Raw genomic sequence first — 17703 nt, forward strand, 5'->3', positions numbered from 1 at the left:
TTCACTTACAGCCTGAGGCAGTAAGATTCCTCAGAGATATAGTTTGGAAAAAAAGACACCACACTGACTACACTTTTTAGCTTAGATTTGCTAAATTCATCAATACTCATTGGATTATGATTATGTTATTCAACCACAACAAAACATTTTCACATCTCTAGACCACACTGAATAAATAAATGGTGTGTCCTAAGGTATTTATTCATTTATGACTTTGGGAAAAACATTCATATACCACCTGATGTAATACACTGCTAAACTAATTGGATTTAACTAAGCACGTAGGTAAGAGCCTCCCATTGGATAATTACAATGCGGATGATGACGTTTCATCTGGCAGCAAGTCATTTAACCCTAACTGATACAATGAGTTGCTTCTCATTTCTTAAACAACCATGTTGGAAGACACATCCTGTGGTCATGGAAAAGATGTTCATCTGTTTCAGAAGGCTCAAATCAGTGGTGTGCATCAAGCAAAGAAAACACCTAAGCAGATTGTTGAAACTACCAAGGTTGGTGTTAAGAACTGTCCAACACATTATTAAAAACTGGAAGGATAGTGGGGAACCATCATCTTCGAGGAAGAAATGTGGTTGGGAAAAAATCTCAAATGATTGTGATCGACAATCACTTAAACGTTTGGTGAAATCAAATCGTAAAAAAAAAAAACAACAGCAGAACTCACGGGTGTGTTTAATAGTGACAGTAAGAGCAATTTCACATGCACAATGCAAAGGGAGCTCAAGGGATTGGGAATAAACAGCTGTGTAGCCTTAAGGAAACCACTTATCAGTGAGGCTAATTGGAAAAAAAGGCTTCAATTTGCCAGGGAGCACGGTTCAGCAATGTTATGTACCCAAAGAATGAGGTCAGCTGACTACCAGAACATACTGAATGACCAGGTTATTCCAACAGTGGATTTCTTTCTTTCCAGGCCCAGATTTATCAGGCTGAAATTGTGAAAGAGTGGTTCAGGGAGCATGAGACATCATTTTCACACATGGATTGGCCACCACAGAGTCCAGACTTTAGCCCCATTGAGAATCTTTGGGATGTTCTGGAGAACACTTTGCGCAGCGGTCCGACTCTTCCATCATCACTACAAGATCTTGGCAAACAATTAATACAACTCTGGACTGAAATAAATGTTGTGACGTTGTAGAAGCTTACAAAATAGTGGTCCAACAAAATATCAGAGTGTGTTATATGTGTAAATGATATCTGTAATATATAAGTTAATGTAATACTTCTTCACCTCCACTCACTTTGAGTCTCCCCTTAAACTGATTGGAGACCCATTGGTGAGGCTCTCACACTTTGAAAATCTCTGACATTAAATGGCTATCAAGTGTAAAAACACAAGCTTTTGTGTCAGACTGTGTGTTTCCGCCTTTATCAACTCAGTTGTAGATGAGAAAAAAAACACCCTGAAACTACATACAGTGCCTCCATAATACTTTGAATTTTTATGAGAGACAACACATTTGTTCAATCCATATTTAGATCAAGAACAAAACATAAATGCAGATATGCAACAGTGCTGAGTTGATGACAGTAAAGTCAATCCTGAAGGAAATCAGACTCATGAACACTAAATTACATCAGTTTCAGTTTATCATAGTGTTGTGCTACATACAAGCTAAGTGCAATCAGATTTTGTAGGATTGCAGAGTTGATATGTGTTAGGAATGATGCAAGTTTATGTAAATAAGCCTCTACGATATTAAATAAATCAGTAGAGGAAGTGCTGAGAGAAACGTCCTGGTGTAGGACACACTCTAAAAACAAAGTACCTTTCAGTCTGGAAGTGCTCCTGTATTTTCACTGGACATAATCGATATCTTTTAAAGGAGTTGAGATATCCAGCAGTTGTGTACCATGCAAACAAATGAACAAAACATAAAACTGCAATGGTACGATTCTACGATTATAGAAATAAGACTTAAGTTTTCTATTTTAACTATCATCATACAAAAAACAAAATCTATCTTTTACTTTAGTGAAATGTGTTGCATGTGTACATTATATTAATTTAGCAGATGCTTTTAAACAAAGTGACATACCAAGAGGGAACCCATGGAGGGGTGTTGTGAGGTTCATTATCCTGCCCAAGGACACTCATGTAAACTGAGGAAGTAAGAGAACCAGCAACCCTCCGATTGAATGATGACCACTCCTCCTTCTGAGCTACAGCCACCGACTTTACCATCCTTGTGCATCTTGTCTCATCTCTGCTGCTTTTTTCTTTGTGTCACCATTTCAAAATAATATAATCTCTCGGTACTAGCTCTCTTAACTCCATGAGGCAGTGCAGGACCGTCCATAATCAACATGGTACAGTGTGATGGCGCTGCCTTATGGCTGTGATTGTACCTCCAGCTGTGCCTGCAACGGTTCCATGTTTGTAAAAGTTGGTGGCGGCGTTGTCGGATACACAGGAAAGTTTTGTTCCGTGTAAGCAGGGGGGAGATCATCAGGCTTAATTCCCAACTGAAACACACAGAAAAAAAACCAAGACAGATTTAGAAATGAAAGACTTGGAAGAACTAACAAAAATGTTTTTAAACATTGCGCTCAGTATATATTTTTATTTTGGTTATGGAAGTTCTGAGAAAAAGAACCAGAATGCATCATGGGCTGATGCTACATTACAATCACCTCATTGTATGAAGGTGGGGGCCCATAGTAGTCAGTGGTGCTATATCGCGGTGGTGTGTGGGGTTCCCCACACTCAACACCATGCTGGTCTTCGCTGTCCTGCTGCGGCCTGCTTCGAGGGAAGGGAATGAAATATATAGACTGCAGGTGAGGGCTGTGCTCGCTGCGCCTCTGTACCTCCCTCTCTATCTGCTCCTCCCGGAAACGAGTGCACGCTCTACAGAAGCTGGTGCAGCACAGGATGCTGAGACCCATGCCCAAGAGGCCAAGGAAGAGCCTTAGAGAGAGATAGAAATGTGTGCAAAACAGAGAAAGATTGGTTATCTGTATTACAATTGTTGTACACCTCAGCTCCCTTCCAAATTTTAGTAACAATAGGTTGGCTTCTGCATAGTAGGCACCAATTTAGAATCCTTTAAAAATGAGGACATTTTCTGATGGAATAAAGGAAACATAGCATTAGTTATGCCTTACATAATACAGTCAAGTGAGAATGAAAGTACACCCACTTTTAATTCCAAGATTTTATGTTACAGGACATAATGATAATAATATTTTACTTACCAGGATTTAAAATTGGGTAACTGCAACCTCTTTTGTTTGACATTATCAATCTCTCACATCTTTAACATCCTTCTTTACAACATTGACTCAGTTCAAAGAACCTTCCAGCATTTAGTTATGAACAGCTTTCTTAAGGTCCCACTACAGCATGTGAATCAGGGCGAGGTCTGGACTTTGACTGCAACATTTCAATTATTCCCTTTTTCAGCAACTCTGATTTTCTGGTGTGTTTGGTATTCAGCCAAGTGTTATCTGTCAGACAGATGACCTCACATTTGATTCTAGAATACTTTACGTAACTGTTACTGCACTCTTTAGAATAATTTGGTAAACAGAGGAGTTCATGGTGGACTCAGTGACTGCAAGCTGCCCGGCTCCTGTGGCTTCAAAACAAGTCCAAATTATCAGCCCTACATAACCGTGATTTACAGTCGGTGTGAGGTGTTTGTACTGATTTGCTGTGTTTAGTTTTTATCAAACGAGGTGCTGTGCGTTATGACCAAATATCCAAAGGACAGAGGTCTTGCGGTTTGATCAGATGCAAATGTACCAATCTATGCTGTATGACAATGTTTTCTCCTGGCATTACAAACAGACCTTACATGTTCGGTCTTTTTCAATTTGTTCTGCCATGAATTTTTAATTTGCTATAACCTTCCCACATTAATAGGCTTTCAGATTGTAACTAATGTCTTTCCCACTTGACACTGCGTTAATACACACCTCAATAACCCAGATTAGCAAAATGACCAAACTTTCATACAGACAGTTGCACTTGCAGATATAAAATGTAAAAAGTGCGGCACCTGGCTGCTTCGTAATCTCTTAATTCCTTTAGACACACTAAAGGTTTACTTAGTTCTTTTCAACACACTGCTTCTGCAATTTATTATTTTTTGTTAATGACACTGTGTAATATCTCATGCATTATTCTTTATCCAACGGCGTATTTACTGTACCTTGTTTTAAAACCTCGTAAAAACTTGATAAAAAGATAGATAAAGTCTAAGAATCAAAAGAGAGTGTACTTTCTTTTTCAATTCACAGCTTATTGTGATAAAACAGTTTTGGTCCAATCCACATTTTGTCATGTTACTGGACCAAGTAAGCTCAGGCTGGCGTAAAATACGTCACTTCAACCATAACCCTTCACTGTTTCAACAGCTGAGATTTTCATGGAAACTTTTTCAAACAAAAGAAAAAGCAAACTTTTCATCATTCCTACATAATGCATAAAACTGTTGGGTGAAGTAAACATTATCAGAACAACAAAATGGCAGGAAAAACTAACATAAACATATAGATGAAAAGAGACATGTCTTACTCTAGAAAAGGAAAATTTTCTATTCCCATTCTTTAGATAGACGGATCACACTTGATGGATCTGGAGCCACAAAACCAAGCAAAGAACCTGAAATACAAACAGTCAACTATTGAATATTGATTTTGTCAACAGTAAAATGCTTTAATAATTCCAAGACATGGCCTCTGATAAGATTCTGGATTATTTTTAGAATTTGGACATGTTTTCTTAAAGGGCTTCTCTTGGCGGGCTCACGCCGCCGCCTGTTACCACAGAACAGATTTTCACATTGTTCCTGGATCAATAAGAAAATGCACTTTGTCCTCAAAACTCATAAATGTTTTGTCATAGACATTGTGGTGCAAGAGTGTTTAATTATCTCCTGATACTGTAGGGAATGATATGACAGACATATAGAGTCAGATTTTATTACAAGACAGCTTGTTCTGCAGTAACCTCATACAAATAACTGACTACCTGTACTTGGTGGCGGTGTTACGCAAAAGCGAGACGATAACATACATTCCCCTAAGTTGCAAGCAAGTCAGATGATCAACAGGAAGACTGAGGTAATAGCTTAGAAAGAAGTCTGGGGCATTGATAACAGCTGATTACAAACAAATGACAAATTTTGAGTTGTCATCATATCAGTGCGTCGTGGATAATTTGTTTCATGGAATTTTGACCATAATGTGTATGCTGGAGAACTGAATAATAATGTTGTGCTTATGGGAAACTGCATTGTACAGTCTCATCAAACTCTTAAGAGGAGCATCAACATACAGTCATGATAGAAAGTAGATATATGTTATTTCAATTCTAAAGTTTTACGTGCGAGGAAGGCAAAAAAGAGGAGGAAGAGTTTAATCCTCATCAGATCTTAAATTAGATAAATAGAATCTTAGATGAACAAAACTAGGATCACCCTCACATACACAGGAGCTAAGAGTGTAATACTTTAGGAATATTTTTATTCAACAGCTGGATGCAGAAGTTTTGGCAGTTGTGTTAGCACAATGCCAAAGAGGAAAGACATCAGCAACGATCTTAAGGAAGCAAATGGTATTTGCCATTAATAAATTTGCAATCCATCATTCTACAGTGATAAATATTACTCACAAGTGGGAAACATTAAAGAGAGTTGTCTTCCCAGGAGTGAATGGTCAGTTACATTTTAAATGGTAAAGTTCAAATAAAAAATACTGAACAAGTATCACTTGTTTTTAAGGGTTGCAGGAAAAAGCCTCTTCTCTCTAAAAAGAACATTGCTGCATGGGTTGGGTTTGCAAAGTTTCATTTGAACAAACCACAAGGCGTCTGGAACAATGTCCTTTAGACAGATGATACCAAAGAGAAGGTGTTTTACCACAGTGCACAGCAGCACGTTTGGCAAAAAATAAACAACATATCCGTATAAACCCTTATACCAACTGTCACTAACAGCGGTGGAGGGGTGATGACGGGTCCTGAGCTCATTGTAGATAATAAGTCAAATGTGAACTCTGTATACGAAAGTATTTAAATGTGAGACCATCTGCATTATCTGGACAGCTGAAGCTTAGTCAAACTTGGGTCATGCAACAGGACAATGACCATCAGCACACCAGAATATCAACAACAGAATGGCTGGAAAAAGAAAAGAATTGTGGTATTGCAATGGTTGCAAAGTCCAGACCTCAACCTGACCTAAATGATGTGGTGGGACCTAAAGAGAGCTTTGCATAAACAGATGCCAGGAACCTCAATGAACTGGAGAAACGTTGTAAAGAGGTGTGGGCCAAAATTCCTCCACAAAAATGTGAGAGACCGATGGGAGACTGATCATGCGTGAAATGATTCCTTCGAGTTGTAGTTGCTAAAGGTGGTTGGGAAAGCTTTTGAATTGTGGCGTGTATTTAGCATCTAGTCCTGATATGTAAAATCTTTCTAGTCAAAAAAGGGTGTCCTTGCTTTAGATCATGACTGTTTGTATCCACAGTTGGAATTGAACGAGCTGACACACATTTTCCCGGGCTCTGTGCTCATGTAAAACTCTGGAACAATCTGAGCAAGCATGACCGGCTTTCCCTGAGATCACAAACCTGCCAGCATCTTACTTTTGCTTAACTTAGATTTGAGCTCAAAAGCAGATGGACGCCCTAGATACTCAAATGAAGGATCTTTGTCTGTTATAAACACGGTGTCTGTTCCCGCTAACCGGAACAGATTGAAGTCAAGGACGAATAGAGTGCAACTGGACAGACAGGGATGTGACCATCACCAACAAAGATGTGCTCCTCAACGTATATCATTATTCATCTAGGTTCATTTTCAGTTTACTGTTGTCCAGTAAATGCAGAGTGATCATTTTTGTGTGATTTGTGCCTTTAGTGCCTCTTTAGGTGGCATCAAAAACCCAGTTGGATTATTCGATAATGTACACAAATCTAAACTGAGGGCTGTTTTTGGTTGATAAAAAGGGTGTTTCAGAAATGGATTGTATTTTACAGATGAGTAAGAGAGAACAAAAACATACTCTGTAGGATTACAGCACACTAAATCAGCAAGTCACGAGCACTTCACTCACCACAAAACGCTGGCTCTGTGAGCGAAGCTTATCGCAGACTTTTTTTCATCAGCTACAACAATATTGAGAAGTTGTTTGAAAGAGAGATAAATATATTTATATTAAATAAATATATACATATATTTATAATAAATATTATAAAGAACATTTTTAGACAGTATTTTTAGACATGTTTGCTGAAACACACACATGCGTAAAAGTGAGCAAATAGGAACAGGGTCCAAGTCTGTAATTACTGAAAAGCAAACGTCTTCTAATTTGTGTCATTTGCTTATGAATTTAATCAGTAAGAGAACATTACCTTTTAAAACCAGGAAACCAAAAGGTGAATTTCAGGCTCTTACCTGTGGTCCAGAGACGTCTTTTCTCAGGTGTGGAGCTAAGAGGGTAAACTCACTGGAGCAGAGGGCAGTTTTTATTGCAGGTGTGCTGACGAGGGAGGCGGGGTGCGGTGTGTGTGTGTGTGTGCTCATGCATGGGATAGAGGGCAAAGCCCACAATGCTTATCTGCCACTGAAATACATTAAAAAGGAAGTTTTCTTAGCATGACTGTAGTTTTGGTCAGCCTTTCCATCTGTGAAGAGTGTATGATTACATTATCATATTAAATGTTTCAATCTTTACGTTTCGGTGGTCGAACTGCATGTTTTATAAGTTTATGATAAAAGCTCCTCAGAAGAATTTATGGCAGCATTTTAAAATTTAAAGAAACAGCGACCGTTTTCCATTAGCTGGCAGTTACCTTGGGAACAAGAACAGGAGAGGGAAATCAACTGAATTAATGTTTAGAAAGAGCCCGTAAACTTGTGTCACAAAAACGCAGGCCTTCTGTTTTCTATCAAATAAAGCACTTTATAAAGTGTGGGTTTGAGCCACTTGTGTTGTTGACGTTGATGGAAACCTGAGGGAGAAGAAACTTGACAAACTTAGCTCAAATACACGCAAATACAAAGTGTGAATTTCTGGTAGTGTCTTTAACTAAATGATGAAACTGTTTTCGACCATTTGGTGCATTGTTTTTGTCGTTGTGGATTCAGTTTTAATTCATGTAGCACTGCCAAAGGTTGGAGGGTTGGAGACCCTGCTTCCTGTTCATACTGAGCTGCAACTCAAGAGCTACACATCACTACTTTGTCAAGCAGGCATTCTATCCCAAGTTGAAACAGCAGTAACAATGATATTACCGCTTACCGTCACAACACAAACCAGGATATCCAGTCTCTGGGGCTGTGACTTTGTCATGTTACAAAGGTTATATCCTTATAACTGCCATTAGGTGAACATGCAGGTATTATATAAAATCCTTATTAGTGACAGCAAACAAAGCGGTAAGAGGTAAACAACTGAATTTCAAATCAAATTAGCTTTATTGGTCCAACATTCAATTTTACAAAAATACATTTTTCTGTAAAATTAAAAGTTAAAACTGTTTAAACAGAACCAGTGGAGCCAAAATTCATCTTTATTTTCTTCATTTTTTAGAAATTCAACCAAACAAAAAAAAAAACAGTTCTATGTATTATGTAACTTTTGCTTCAACGGTTCATAAACTATAAAAAGAAGTTTCGCCTGTTATTCCCATGTTTTTTTTTTATTCTTATTCATGTGGTTTTGCAGGTGAGAAACAGTCTGGGACTGAAATGTTAAGTATCAGATGTGCTGTGCATTTCTTTTTAGCAACATGTACCATTTATCAAACGCAATATATTATTTACAGCATGTTGCCCCTTTCTGTTGTAATAATACAGCATTGATCCGAATTAAATTAACAAACACCAAGACTTCACAGCAGTTTAAAAAAAAAACCTACCCACACCCAATTCACACAGAAAACACGCTTCCATATACATTCGGCTGTATGCAGAATTATTTAGTCTACAGTTCTGCTCCAAGTGTTTTCATCAGGAACCAGCTTCCCAAGAAAAAGCTGTGAGGAAAAAAACAAGCTGAATAAATAACAGGAGACAAAATAAGGAAACCCTGACAGTTCCTTAAATATTCTCTGATGTTGAGGATTTTCTCTTTTCCTCTTTTTTTCACATAGTGAAAATTTACAATTAATGTTTAAAAAAATGTTGCAAAAGAAACTTTCATTTGTACTTTCTGGGCTGTTGTCAAGTCGTGGTCAGTTTTGGCAGGTTAAATAAGGTAAAGGTTCCTGTTGATAATGTCAGAGTTTAGCTGAAAGACGTGTTTGATTGTTGTCATGAAGCATAAAATGCTTGAATTTGTCATTTGAGTTCACACTTCTATTTCTCCCTCCGTTATCCACACTGTGCATCGTGTCTCCTCTGGAGCTATAAATCTTCATGAGGTGTTCTGGGATTGCGTTTGTTCAGCCAAGCCTGCAACAGAGGAAGGTTCGTGTCCATCCAGCGGATGTTATCCTCAATAGTCTCATAGGTCTGCTGGATGCACCTCATCTTTGAGCCTGCCTCCTCAGTCAAGGAGTCAAAGAAGCCTCGTATCTGAGCACAGGAATGCATATCAATATTTGAGGTAAGAGCCAGTAATTCACGTTAGCTTCTCAATAAGAAAAAATAAATAAATATTAAGATAGGAAATTAAAGGAAAATGACCAGGACTGCAGCACTGATTACTTATAAAATGTGGTGTGATCTTCAGAAACAGTTTTAGACTGAGAAATGACTTTATGGAACACACTGAGTTGCATTAAAGACTGATAAAAGTATGTGAACCTCTGCTGGTGTCTTCCCCAAAAACTGCTAAAAGCCAGATGTACCAATTAAGACAATTAGTTTGGAGTTTGAGGAGTTGCCTCTAAATTCTGTTGTACAAAATCAGGTCATGTGATTCCAAAGAGCCTAAGTTTAAATAACTTGGTTTCTTTAGGTTTTATTAAGACATTTTACAATGTCAATGTCCCCAAATGGAAGTTTATGACTGCTGCTCCTCCGACTAAGAGGAGACATCCTGCAAAGTATGAAAAAGAACCACAGGGTAATAACTAAACTGGAATCAGAAATAGTTCATGTGACTAGAGTAAGAAAAATATTAATAGTTATCTAAATAGTGTAATGCCAACATAGTGGCCTATGGCATGAAACTTGGGCTAGATTAGGTGATGTGCCATGACACAAACCATACATGGAAATCAACAACAGTGCTAGTTAAAAAGAGGAAAATTCCTGTTTTGGAATGGCCAAGTTAAGCCCAGCTGAGATGCTGTGGCCCTACATGAAGAGGGCTTTTTAAATCAAGATGTCTCAGGAAAACTGATTAACTTAACAGTTCTGTTTGGAGGCGTGTCAAAATTCCTCTTCATGGTTGAGGAAGATGCAGGAAATGTCAACAGAGGTTACAGCTGTTACAGGTTCTACAAGTTATCAAATTCAAGTATAACTTACTTTTCCAGCCTGCACCGCATCATTTCTCTGTGCGGTCAAAAAAGGTGCGACTATTTCAAAGAGCAAACTGATAAATCACTGCAGATACACTGAGAGAAGGTTTTTTTCCTGAGTGGACAATCAACAGTAAACAAGGTTGAGTTGAGTTGAGTGAGACACGCTTTGGACTGAAATCGTCTCAGGTAAAGAAGGTCTAACGAACACAGCAATCTTTGAATGTTTTCATATTCTAGTGCAAACTGTTCTGAACCCTAAAGCAAAATGATGTCATTAAGTTAACCCTCCAAATTCTCATATGAGAGTAAAAGAATCCCAAGCAGCCTCACATACCTCATGAAGCATTTCCCTGGTAGAGTACTGGTTGGTCACTCCAGTCACCAAGTATGAGACGGTGCTGGAGCCAAGGTCAAATCTGTCACATCAAAGCAAACACATAATGTTATTTTCCTGCAAGTTGACTGGCTGGCAAAACACGAGTCAGCAAAAATACAGAATCTGTCCATAACCTGACTTTTTGTTGATGAGGATTAGGTCTAATCAGGTGAAATGAATGTTTGTGTGATGAGTTGACTGACTTCTTTATCATGGTGTGCCAGTTAGCTCGGAGGAAGTCCCACGCCAGTTTGTAGCCGCGGGGGTTCTTGCTGACAGAGACAACCACATCAGGGAGGTCCTGAGTCTTCATCACCTCACCATGGAGGCTTTGCTCCATCATCCTGCCGGCAGAATACAAAACGTGAGCACAGAGGGAGAACAGGGCACTGATATGTCCCCGTTTCCATAATCTACCGCTCACCACTTGAGCTTGTCCTGCAGTGGACTGACAGTCATGGCAACCTTCAAGCGGCTCTTGACAGACATCTGCAGAGAACTGCGGTACTTCTCAAACAGGAAGTCCCACCCCTCAGGTGTACGAGCGCCAACCACAAACACAGCCATTGTGACATCAACAGGGAGGCTAAAAACAGTGACAGCTTTCAGCTCAGAGGACACAGCTGGAAAATGTTTGACATTTACACACAGTAAATACTGAAAGAAGAGCGCTGTTTTTGGTTGGACTGTGACCCCTGACCTCATGGTGCCGTCAGAATCCTTCCACTGGTTGAAGAGCTTGGTGGCTTTGGTCAGAGAGGGGGCGTAGTTCCTGACGCAGGCGAACAGCAACAGGTAACTTCTCAACACTCGTTCAGACACTGAACCAGAGTCGGTCCACTCCTGCCGATCAATCAGCCCCCGGAACAGATCCACGATGTAACCCTGAGGAAAACAAGTGTCACTGTAAATATTCTGCATGAAATAACAGACAATAAAAAAATGATGTAAGTAAAAAAAAAAAAAAAAGTAATCACATGGTCTGCACTGTCATGACATGCACAAATATGACACTTATTAATCAAAATATGATGTCAGCTGAGCTTATTCCCTGTTTAATAAAATCCAAAAGTTAATACGAGTCTGTTTTTAGTTTCTTTTTAGAGCAAAATATAGAAATCTGTCAATTTCACTAAATGAAATGCCATGAATTCTCACTTTCATCTGACTCTCCAGCACAGCCATGTCTCTCTTCTCCATCAGCTTGTAGAGGGGTACAAGCTCTCCGAAGCCCTGAGTCACAGCCATGATCTCGGTCTCTTTGGACAGGTACAGAGACAGCTCCAGGGCTGTGTCCAGCCTCACCTTTCCTACACTGCAACACACAGGACAACCTTCAGATCAGCGCAGCACCTTCAAATTCCCCATTCTTATTCTAGGAGACTCATGACTGATTTCAAAACTCACAGCCAGTTGCAGAACCAAAGCACCAAAACTAAGCAAAGAACACGTTTTCATAAAGTTTATATTGAATAAAATGTACTTTATTTGAAATGGGATCATGACTGCTTCACATCCAAGAATTGTGTAATAGAGGAAAAACAGTAAATTCAAGCGAGGCGGCAGGAAACTGACCTGACCAGCTGGAAGACGTTGTGGATGAGGCTGGCTCGATCGTTGCCGCTCAAAGCGGTGTGGTTATGTTGCAAAAGTCTGATTATGGAGTTCCACCCGTCGCCTACATAGTGGACCATGTAGTAACCACTCATTTTCACATTGAACTTCAGCCAGTCCACCTCCTCTGGCAGGTACAAGACATCTGAATGACAACGAATAACGACAAGCTTCAAAGTGATGCCGACTTTGTGATCTTCCAAAAGCAGATGTGAATACAGCAGCCTTGTGTCTGAGCAAAATACTCACCAGTCTTTGTTTTGAGCAAGAAACGGTGGATGGTGTTAGAGGTGCTGGTCATGTAGGTCAGTGGGATCTGCCACAGAAAGCTATCAACACACATGTTGACACAGACGATTAAAATAATAAGTTAAGTGTCTACTTATCGTATAATAACAAAATGGAAGTAAAGCTACATAAAGTTACTGCTGTATGTGCAGAATCTGAAAAGGCTTATCTTTGTCAAGGTATGATGATAATAGTCTATAATGAATAGTTTTAAAATATGCAATAAACGCAGGAAGGGAAGCTTCTGAAATAACTAATACTTCACACTCATGTTTTCCTGCCATAGCACATCCAATCTCTTACTTACCCTTCAGTGAGGGACGGATCATCTGTCCTCAGGAAACGCTCCTGACTGAGTCTGACCTCCCGACCTCTGACCTCTACAGTGACAAGCGGGAAGCCCTCCTGCAGGGTCCACGAGTCCATGATGGCCCTGACGTCCAGCTCATCACCCGAGTACCACTTCTGTGAAACGCATTTAGACACACTATCATTTTACATATTTTTGTGGCAATTCCATATTTTCACATCAGACTACTATAGAAATTTAGGGAAACACTGAAGAAGTGGTAACTTGGTAGCATTAGAGATAGTTTCTCCTTTGTAAAAAGAAAACAAACAAAAAAAAACTCACAGAGGCTCCAGACTGGAGTTTACGTTTAGAGCAGAATTCAGCGTGTTTCTTTCGGCCTTCGCCAAAATCATCAGAGCTGCAGATCTGGTGGGTAGAAGCAGAGAACTAGAACTCCCAAAAAACATGAGATTCTAACATTGAGTTACAAGACTTGACTTATTTATTAAAGCAGAAAACTTTTGGCAAGAAAAAACATCTGACCCTGTTTTGTACTATAACCCCCCAACACCAACAGCTGGCTGCTGAAATTTCTCTTCACGGTCCTATTTGCAATCATCATCTCTCCTTGAACAAACCCATTTTCTAATTTTTCAATTTGAACAGGATTAAGTGAGTGCAGTAAATGGATGGGTGGATGGGTAAGATGAATGAGATGAAAGGGGGGGAGAAGACGCTGAGACTACTCGACCAACCACTACAGCCAGCTCCCATGTGAAAGTACTGTCCCTTTCTAAAGGTTCAAAGTCTCTGGAGGGAGTTCCTGAAACTGAAATGCAGCTTTAATGGACTTATTAATGGGCATATTAATGCATAAGCAGTGTTTTGTCTTCGTTTTAACCAGAACAATTTATGTTAATCTCTAATTAAAATCAGACATCCAGCATTGTGGTGCAGCCTTCATGCACTCACATCAGTTAGGCTCTCCCACAGGTGGCTGTTCACAGTGTTTTGGTAGCTGTAGCGCTTCAGGTATCTGATGATGCCAATCTCAAAGGCCTCAGGACTGAGGAAGTCCCGCAGCATATTCAGAATACAGGCTCCCTAAAGAATACAAACCAAAGCACAGACTTAACGAAAACCAACACTCACAAGTCCTTTTTGTGTCCTTTTGTAAACAAGTAATCATTTGTAAAGTTACAATATCTTGTATAATTCAAGTGCATCAACATTCAAAGCTAGGCATTCTGGCAGAATGAGGCTCACCTTGTCGTATGACACATCATCGAACATCTCCTGGATCTGTGTGGGGTTTTCCACAGGTGTGGAGACGGGATGGGAAGAGCTGAGGGAGTCTACTTCCATGGCCTCAAAACATTTACCCAAGAAGAAGTCATCCTGAGATAAAGACAGTTACAATGTAGACTTGTCCAACACTTTATACATTTTTATACTTAAAGAGTAAGAATAGGTTGCTTGTTTTTCCAAGAAAGTCACTTCTGAATTCAAGCCCATGATAAAGAAACAGTAAGATAGCATGTATAAAAAAATAAAATAAAAAAAAAGATAGACTAAGATTTGTGGACTCAGCTCTCACCACGTGCAGTTCTGGGTAGGTGATATCAAGAGAAATAAACTCCATGAATTTGGCGAAGCCTTCGTTGAGCCACAAGTCATTCCACCACTCCATCGTCACCAGGTTCCCAAACCACTGGACAGGTAACAAAACATATAAAAACTATATTTAACCTACAAATGCATCTTTGACTTTACCTCACTTGAACTACGTTAGCAAACCAAATGGAACAACATCTGGAACTTCTGTACATGCCGACCGTCGGTTTGTCTTTGCTGAATGCAACTTGTGCTACTTTTCACAGAATGGCGAAAGTGTTAGCTTAAATTTTCCTGGAACAGGCCAGCTACCTGGTGTGCAAGCTCATGGGCGATGACCTTGGTGATGCCCAGTTTGTCGGAGGCGGAGGACTTGCTGGGGTCAAAGAGGAGGCCAGTCTCTCTGTAGGTAGTTAGCCCCCAGTTCTCCATCGCACCGGACTGAAAGTCAGGGATAGCGGCCAGGTCTGCAAGGAGCAACATCAGCCAAATAAACACAACTAAATACGTTAGATTTGTGTCATCTGAGAGCAATCTGCAATCTATGCTAGCATTTTCCATTGTATGGTTGTGTCACATTTACCGAGACTTTTTTGTGATCTCTCATTTATTTGCAAAAATACATACATTTCAAAAGATTTGCATAAGGGGATATTTATTTATACTTATGGCACATACTAAGTCTTTCCTTAAACTTAAAATATGTCAGTTGACTCGATCAGTAAGTTAGAGGTAGAAAATGCCTTTCAACTAAATAGATATTGCTGCTGCCGCAGTTCTTCTTCCCATATCAGAATATATTCACTGACCCTGTTTGGGAAGTGGGTAAGGAATATCAAAGTAATCATCATAGAAGTCCAACAGCTTGACTGCAGCATCCAGAGCATAGGCTGTCTGGTCAATCTTCTCTGGGACAGCATAGACTGAAATCTGATGAGTACAGCAAAGAACAATGAAAAACAGGCTGAGTTTTATCAAATAATACGAGCTGTTTGAGGGAAACTAAAACACTTTGCAGGTTATTCTAGAGTATCTGACCTAGAGAGTGAAACCAACGGCTCAGCCAGTACCTGTTGTGCGTCTTACCTTGACACCATGCTGCGTGGTCTTGCTCACAGACAGGAAGTCAGACACGATGTAGGCCACCAGGTAAGTGCTCATTTTTACAGTCGTGTCGAAGTGATCCTCAAGCAAACCACCTGGCAGCTCCACCGTTTTAACCTGAGACACATAAAAACAGGAAAGTAATGGATTCCCTCCCAACATTACATGAAAAAAAACAACTAACTAACAAACAAAAAACAAAAACGTCAGTTTCGTTGCAGTGTTTTGACCAATTCTGGTGTTTTATACCTTTGGGCCACAGTGTGAACTTTCCATTTTGAAAAAATGTATTGTGTGAATTTACGTCTTCTAATTTGACAGCCTCATTAAGCGGATGAGGCACCTCTGAAGAGTCATAAATGTATAAGTACCTTGGGCATGTTGGAAATGGCAATGTGGCGTGGCTCTCTTATCATCCGTATCGTGAAGTTGGCTTTAAAAGCAGGCTCATCAAAACAGGGGAAGGCTCCACGAGCAAAAGTCGCCTCAAACTGTGTCGATGCCATGACCCTGAGTGAAGTAAAACAGCTGTATTTAGGATTTCTGTAACTTACACAGTGTTATTTTTGTTATTTTTCCTGAATTAATTAGTTTTGTCTCCCATGTTGTATTTGCCAGAGACTGAGAAAAAAAAAGAAAGAAAGAAAAAAAGAATAAAATCCTCATAAGAAGCTTAGTGGTCTTACCGGACCTCCCCAGTACTGGTGCGGTAGCTGCTCTTGTAGAAACCATGGTAGCTGTCAGACAAATTGGCAGCAAACTCCAGCTGGACCTCATACTTCCTGCCTTTGGTCAGCACCGACTCTGAGAGCAGGGCAAGCTGATGGAAAGGAGGGTACTCCAGCACTTTCAAGGGCCTAACGCCTTCGGGCGCCAGCAGCACCGCCTTAGAAATGTGCATTTGCTTGGCATGGAGAATCACGGTTTTGGTGTCTTCGTGCACATCAAGTTCTACACGAACAACACCAGTGAAGTCGAGAGTGGTGAGGTTGGGGTGAATAGTAAGGTCATAGTGGAAGGGGGAGACGGTTTTGGGAAGTCTCATGTGGCCCCAGGGGAACAGCTGGCCATTGGTGGCGATGGGCAGCCCTTTAGTCTGGTCTTGATTTGGTATCTGAGCTCCAGATGAGGGAGGAAATGGCACAAAGAGCACCAACAGGAGAGGTAGCATGGTGGCACCGACAGCAGGACACCCTCAACTGCAATATTAGTAACCACATTTCACGTCAGCCTCACATTTTTATTTTCTATTGTTTTAAAACATAGTCAAACAGTTAATTAAACGAATGCTGTGCAAACACATTGAAAGACAAACGCTGAGGAACTGGAAATGCAGCACTTTCGATTTCACACATATGTTCATTCATTTATGGACGTAAATCTCTACAGAAGAACTCCTATGCCACCCTAAATGAAGAGTTATATATTCTGTTGCCCAACAATCCAAATATCAGTCAGCTATGTCGACTATACATAAAAATTTCAACGTTACCGTCTCGTTCTTTGTACGCAGTTCCAAATACTGCAAGACTGAAAGTGAAACAGAAGAAAGAGGAGGAATTGCATGCCGGGAAAAGCAGAGAAAACCTCAGGAAGGATTAAGCGTGTATCACTAACATCTGTGTGACACGACTTGTAAAAGCTTTGATATCAAAGCTTCTTTTCATGTCTGCAGCTGATACACACAGTTCAGGAGCTGTAAGTAACGACAAACTTCCGACACAGTTTTTACCACATAAAGTGTTCGCGACTTGCACATTTCTAACCAAAATAACGTTACTGCATTACTCAGTCGACACACAAAAAAAAGGTACCGAAGCAGGTATGACGATTAATTTAAAAGTGACACTGACGGACAGAAACAGGAAGTCCCGTGTTGTGACGATAATATATTTGACCAGTAGATGGCGACATAGCGACAAGCAACGTAAATATGTGACGAAATCTTAGTAATTTTCTG

The 17703-nt window shown here is 40.0% G+C and overlaps 2 protein-coding genes across 2 annotated transcripts; both read right to left on the minus strand.

Annotated features, from left to right (window-relative positions):
- Window positions 1–1686: 1686 nt before the first annotated feature.
- On the minus strand, window positions 1687–7503 carry LOC140309103 (uncharacterized). The gene is made up of 4 exons (XM_072386932.1): window positions 7436–7503; window positions 4547–4633; window positions 2659–2935; window positions 1687–2490 (listed from the first exon to the last, which is right to left on the minus strand). The coding sequence occupies exons 2-4, from the start codon at window positions 4573–4575 to the stop codon at window positions 2356–2358; spliced, it is 441 nt and encodes a 146-aa protein (XP_072243033.1). The 5' UTR covers window positions 4576–4633; window positions 7436–7503; the 3' UTR covers window positions 1687–2355.
- Window positions 7504–8439: 936 nt separating this feature from the next.
- Window positions 8440–17331, minus strand: erap1b (endoplasmic reticulum aminopeptidase 1b). Its single transcript, XM_072387509.1, has 19 exons — window positions 17236–17331; window positions 16430–16942; window positions 16115–16253; window positions 15726–15860; window positions 15449–15569; window positions 14952–15106; window positions 14623–14736; window positions 14292–14423; window positions 13998–14129; window positions 13368–13451; window positions 13041–13198; window positions 12695–12774; window positions 12407–12590; window positions 11990–12146; window positions 11532–11716; window positions 11256–11417; window positions 11035–11175; window positions 10790–10871; window positions 8440–9559 (listed from the first exon to the last, which is right to left on the minus strand). The coding sequence occupies exons 2-19, from the start codon at window positions 16912–16914 to the stop codon at window positions 9389–9391; spliced, it is 2817 nt and encodes a 938-aa protein (XP_072243610.1). The 5' UTR covers window positions 16915–16942; window positions 17236–17331; the 3' UTR covers window positions 8440–9388.
- Between the last annotated feature and the right edge of the window lie 372 nt (window positions 17332–17703).

Source organism: Leuresthes tenuis, unplaced genomic scaffold, assembly GCF_036924035.1.
Source record: "Leuresthes tenuis unplaced genomic scaffold, fLeuTen1.0.hap1 SCAF_6, whole genome shotgun sequence".
NCBI lineage: Eukaryota > Metazoa > Chordata > Actinopteri > Atheriniformes > Atherinopsidae > Leuresthes > Leuresthes tenuis.

Bases quoted from the DNA above. Each gene is read 5' to 3' on its own strand.
- LOC140309103 (XM_072386932.1), bottom strand. From the start codon at position 4,575: ATGGGAATAGAAAATTTTCCTTTTCTAGA. The intron at 2,936-4,546 runs GTAAGACATGTC...TCTCTCTCTAAG, and splicing joins GAAAATTTTCCTTTTCTAGA to GCTCTTCCTTGGCCTCTTGG. The intron at 2,491-2,658 runs GTGATTGTAATG...TGTGTGTTTCAG, and splicing joins CCCCACCTTCATACAATGAG to TTGGGAATTAAGCCTGATGA.
- erap1b (XM_072387509.1), bottom strand. From the start codon at position 16,914: ATGCTACCTCTCCTGTTGGTGCTCTTTGTGCCATTTCCTCCCTCATCT. The intron at 14,130-14,291 runs GTGAGCCTCATT...TGTATTCTTTAG, and splicing joins ATGATGTGTCATACGACAAG to GGAGCCTGTATTCTGAATAT. The intron at 9,560-10,789 runs GTATGTGAGGCT...TCCTGTGCTCAG, and splicing joins CCAGGGAAATGCTTCATGAG to ATACGAGGCTTCTTTGACTC.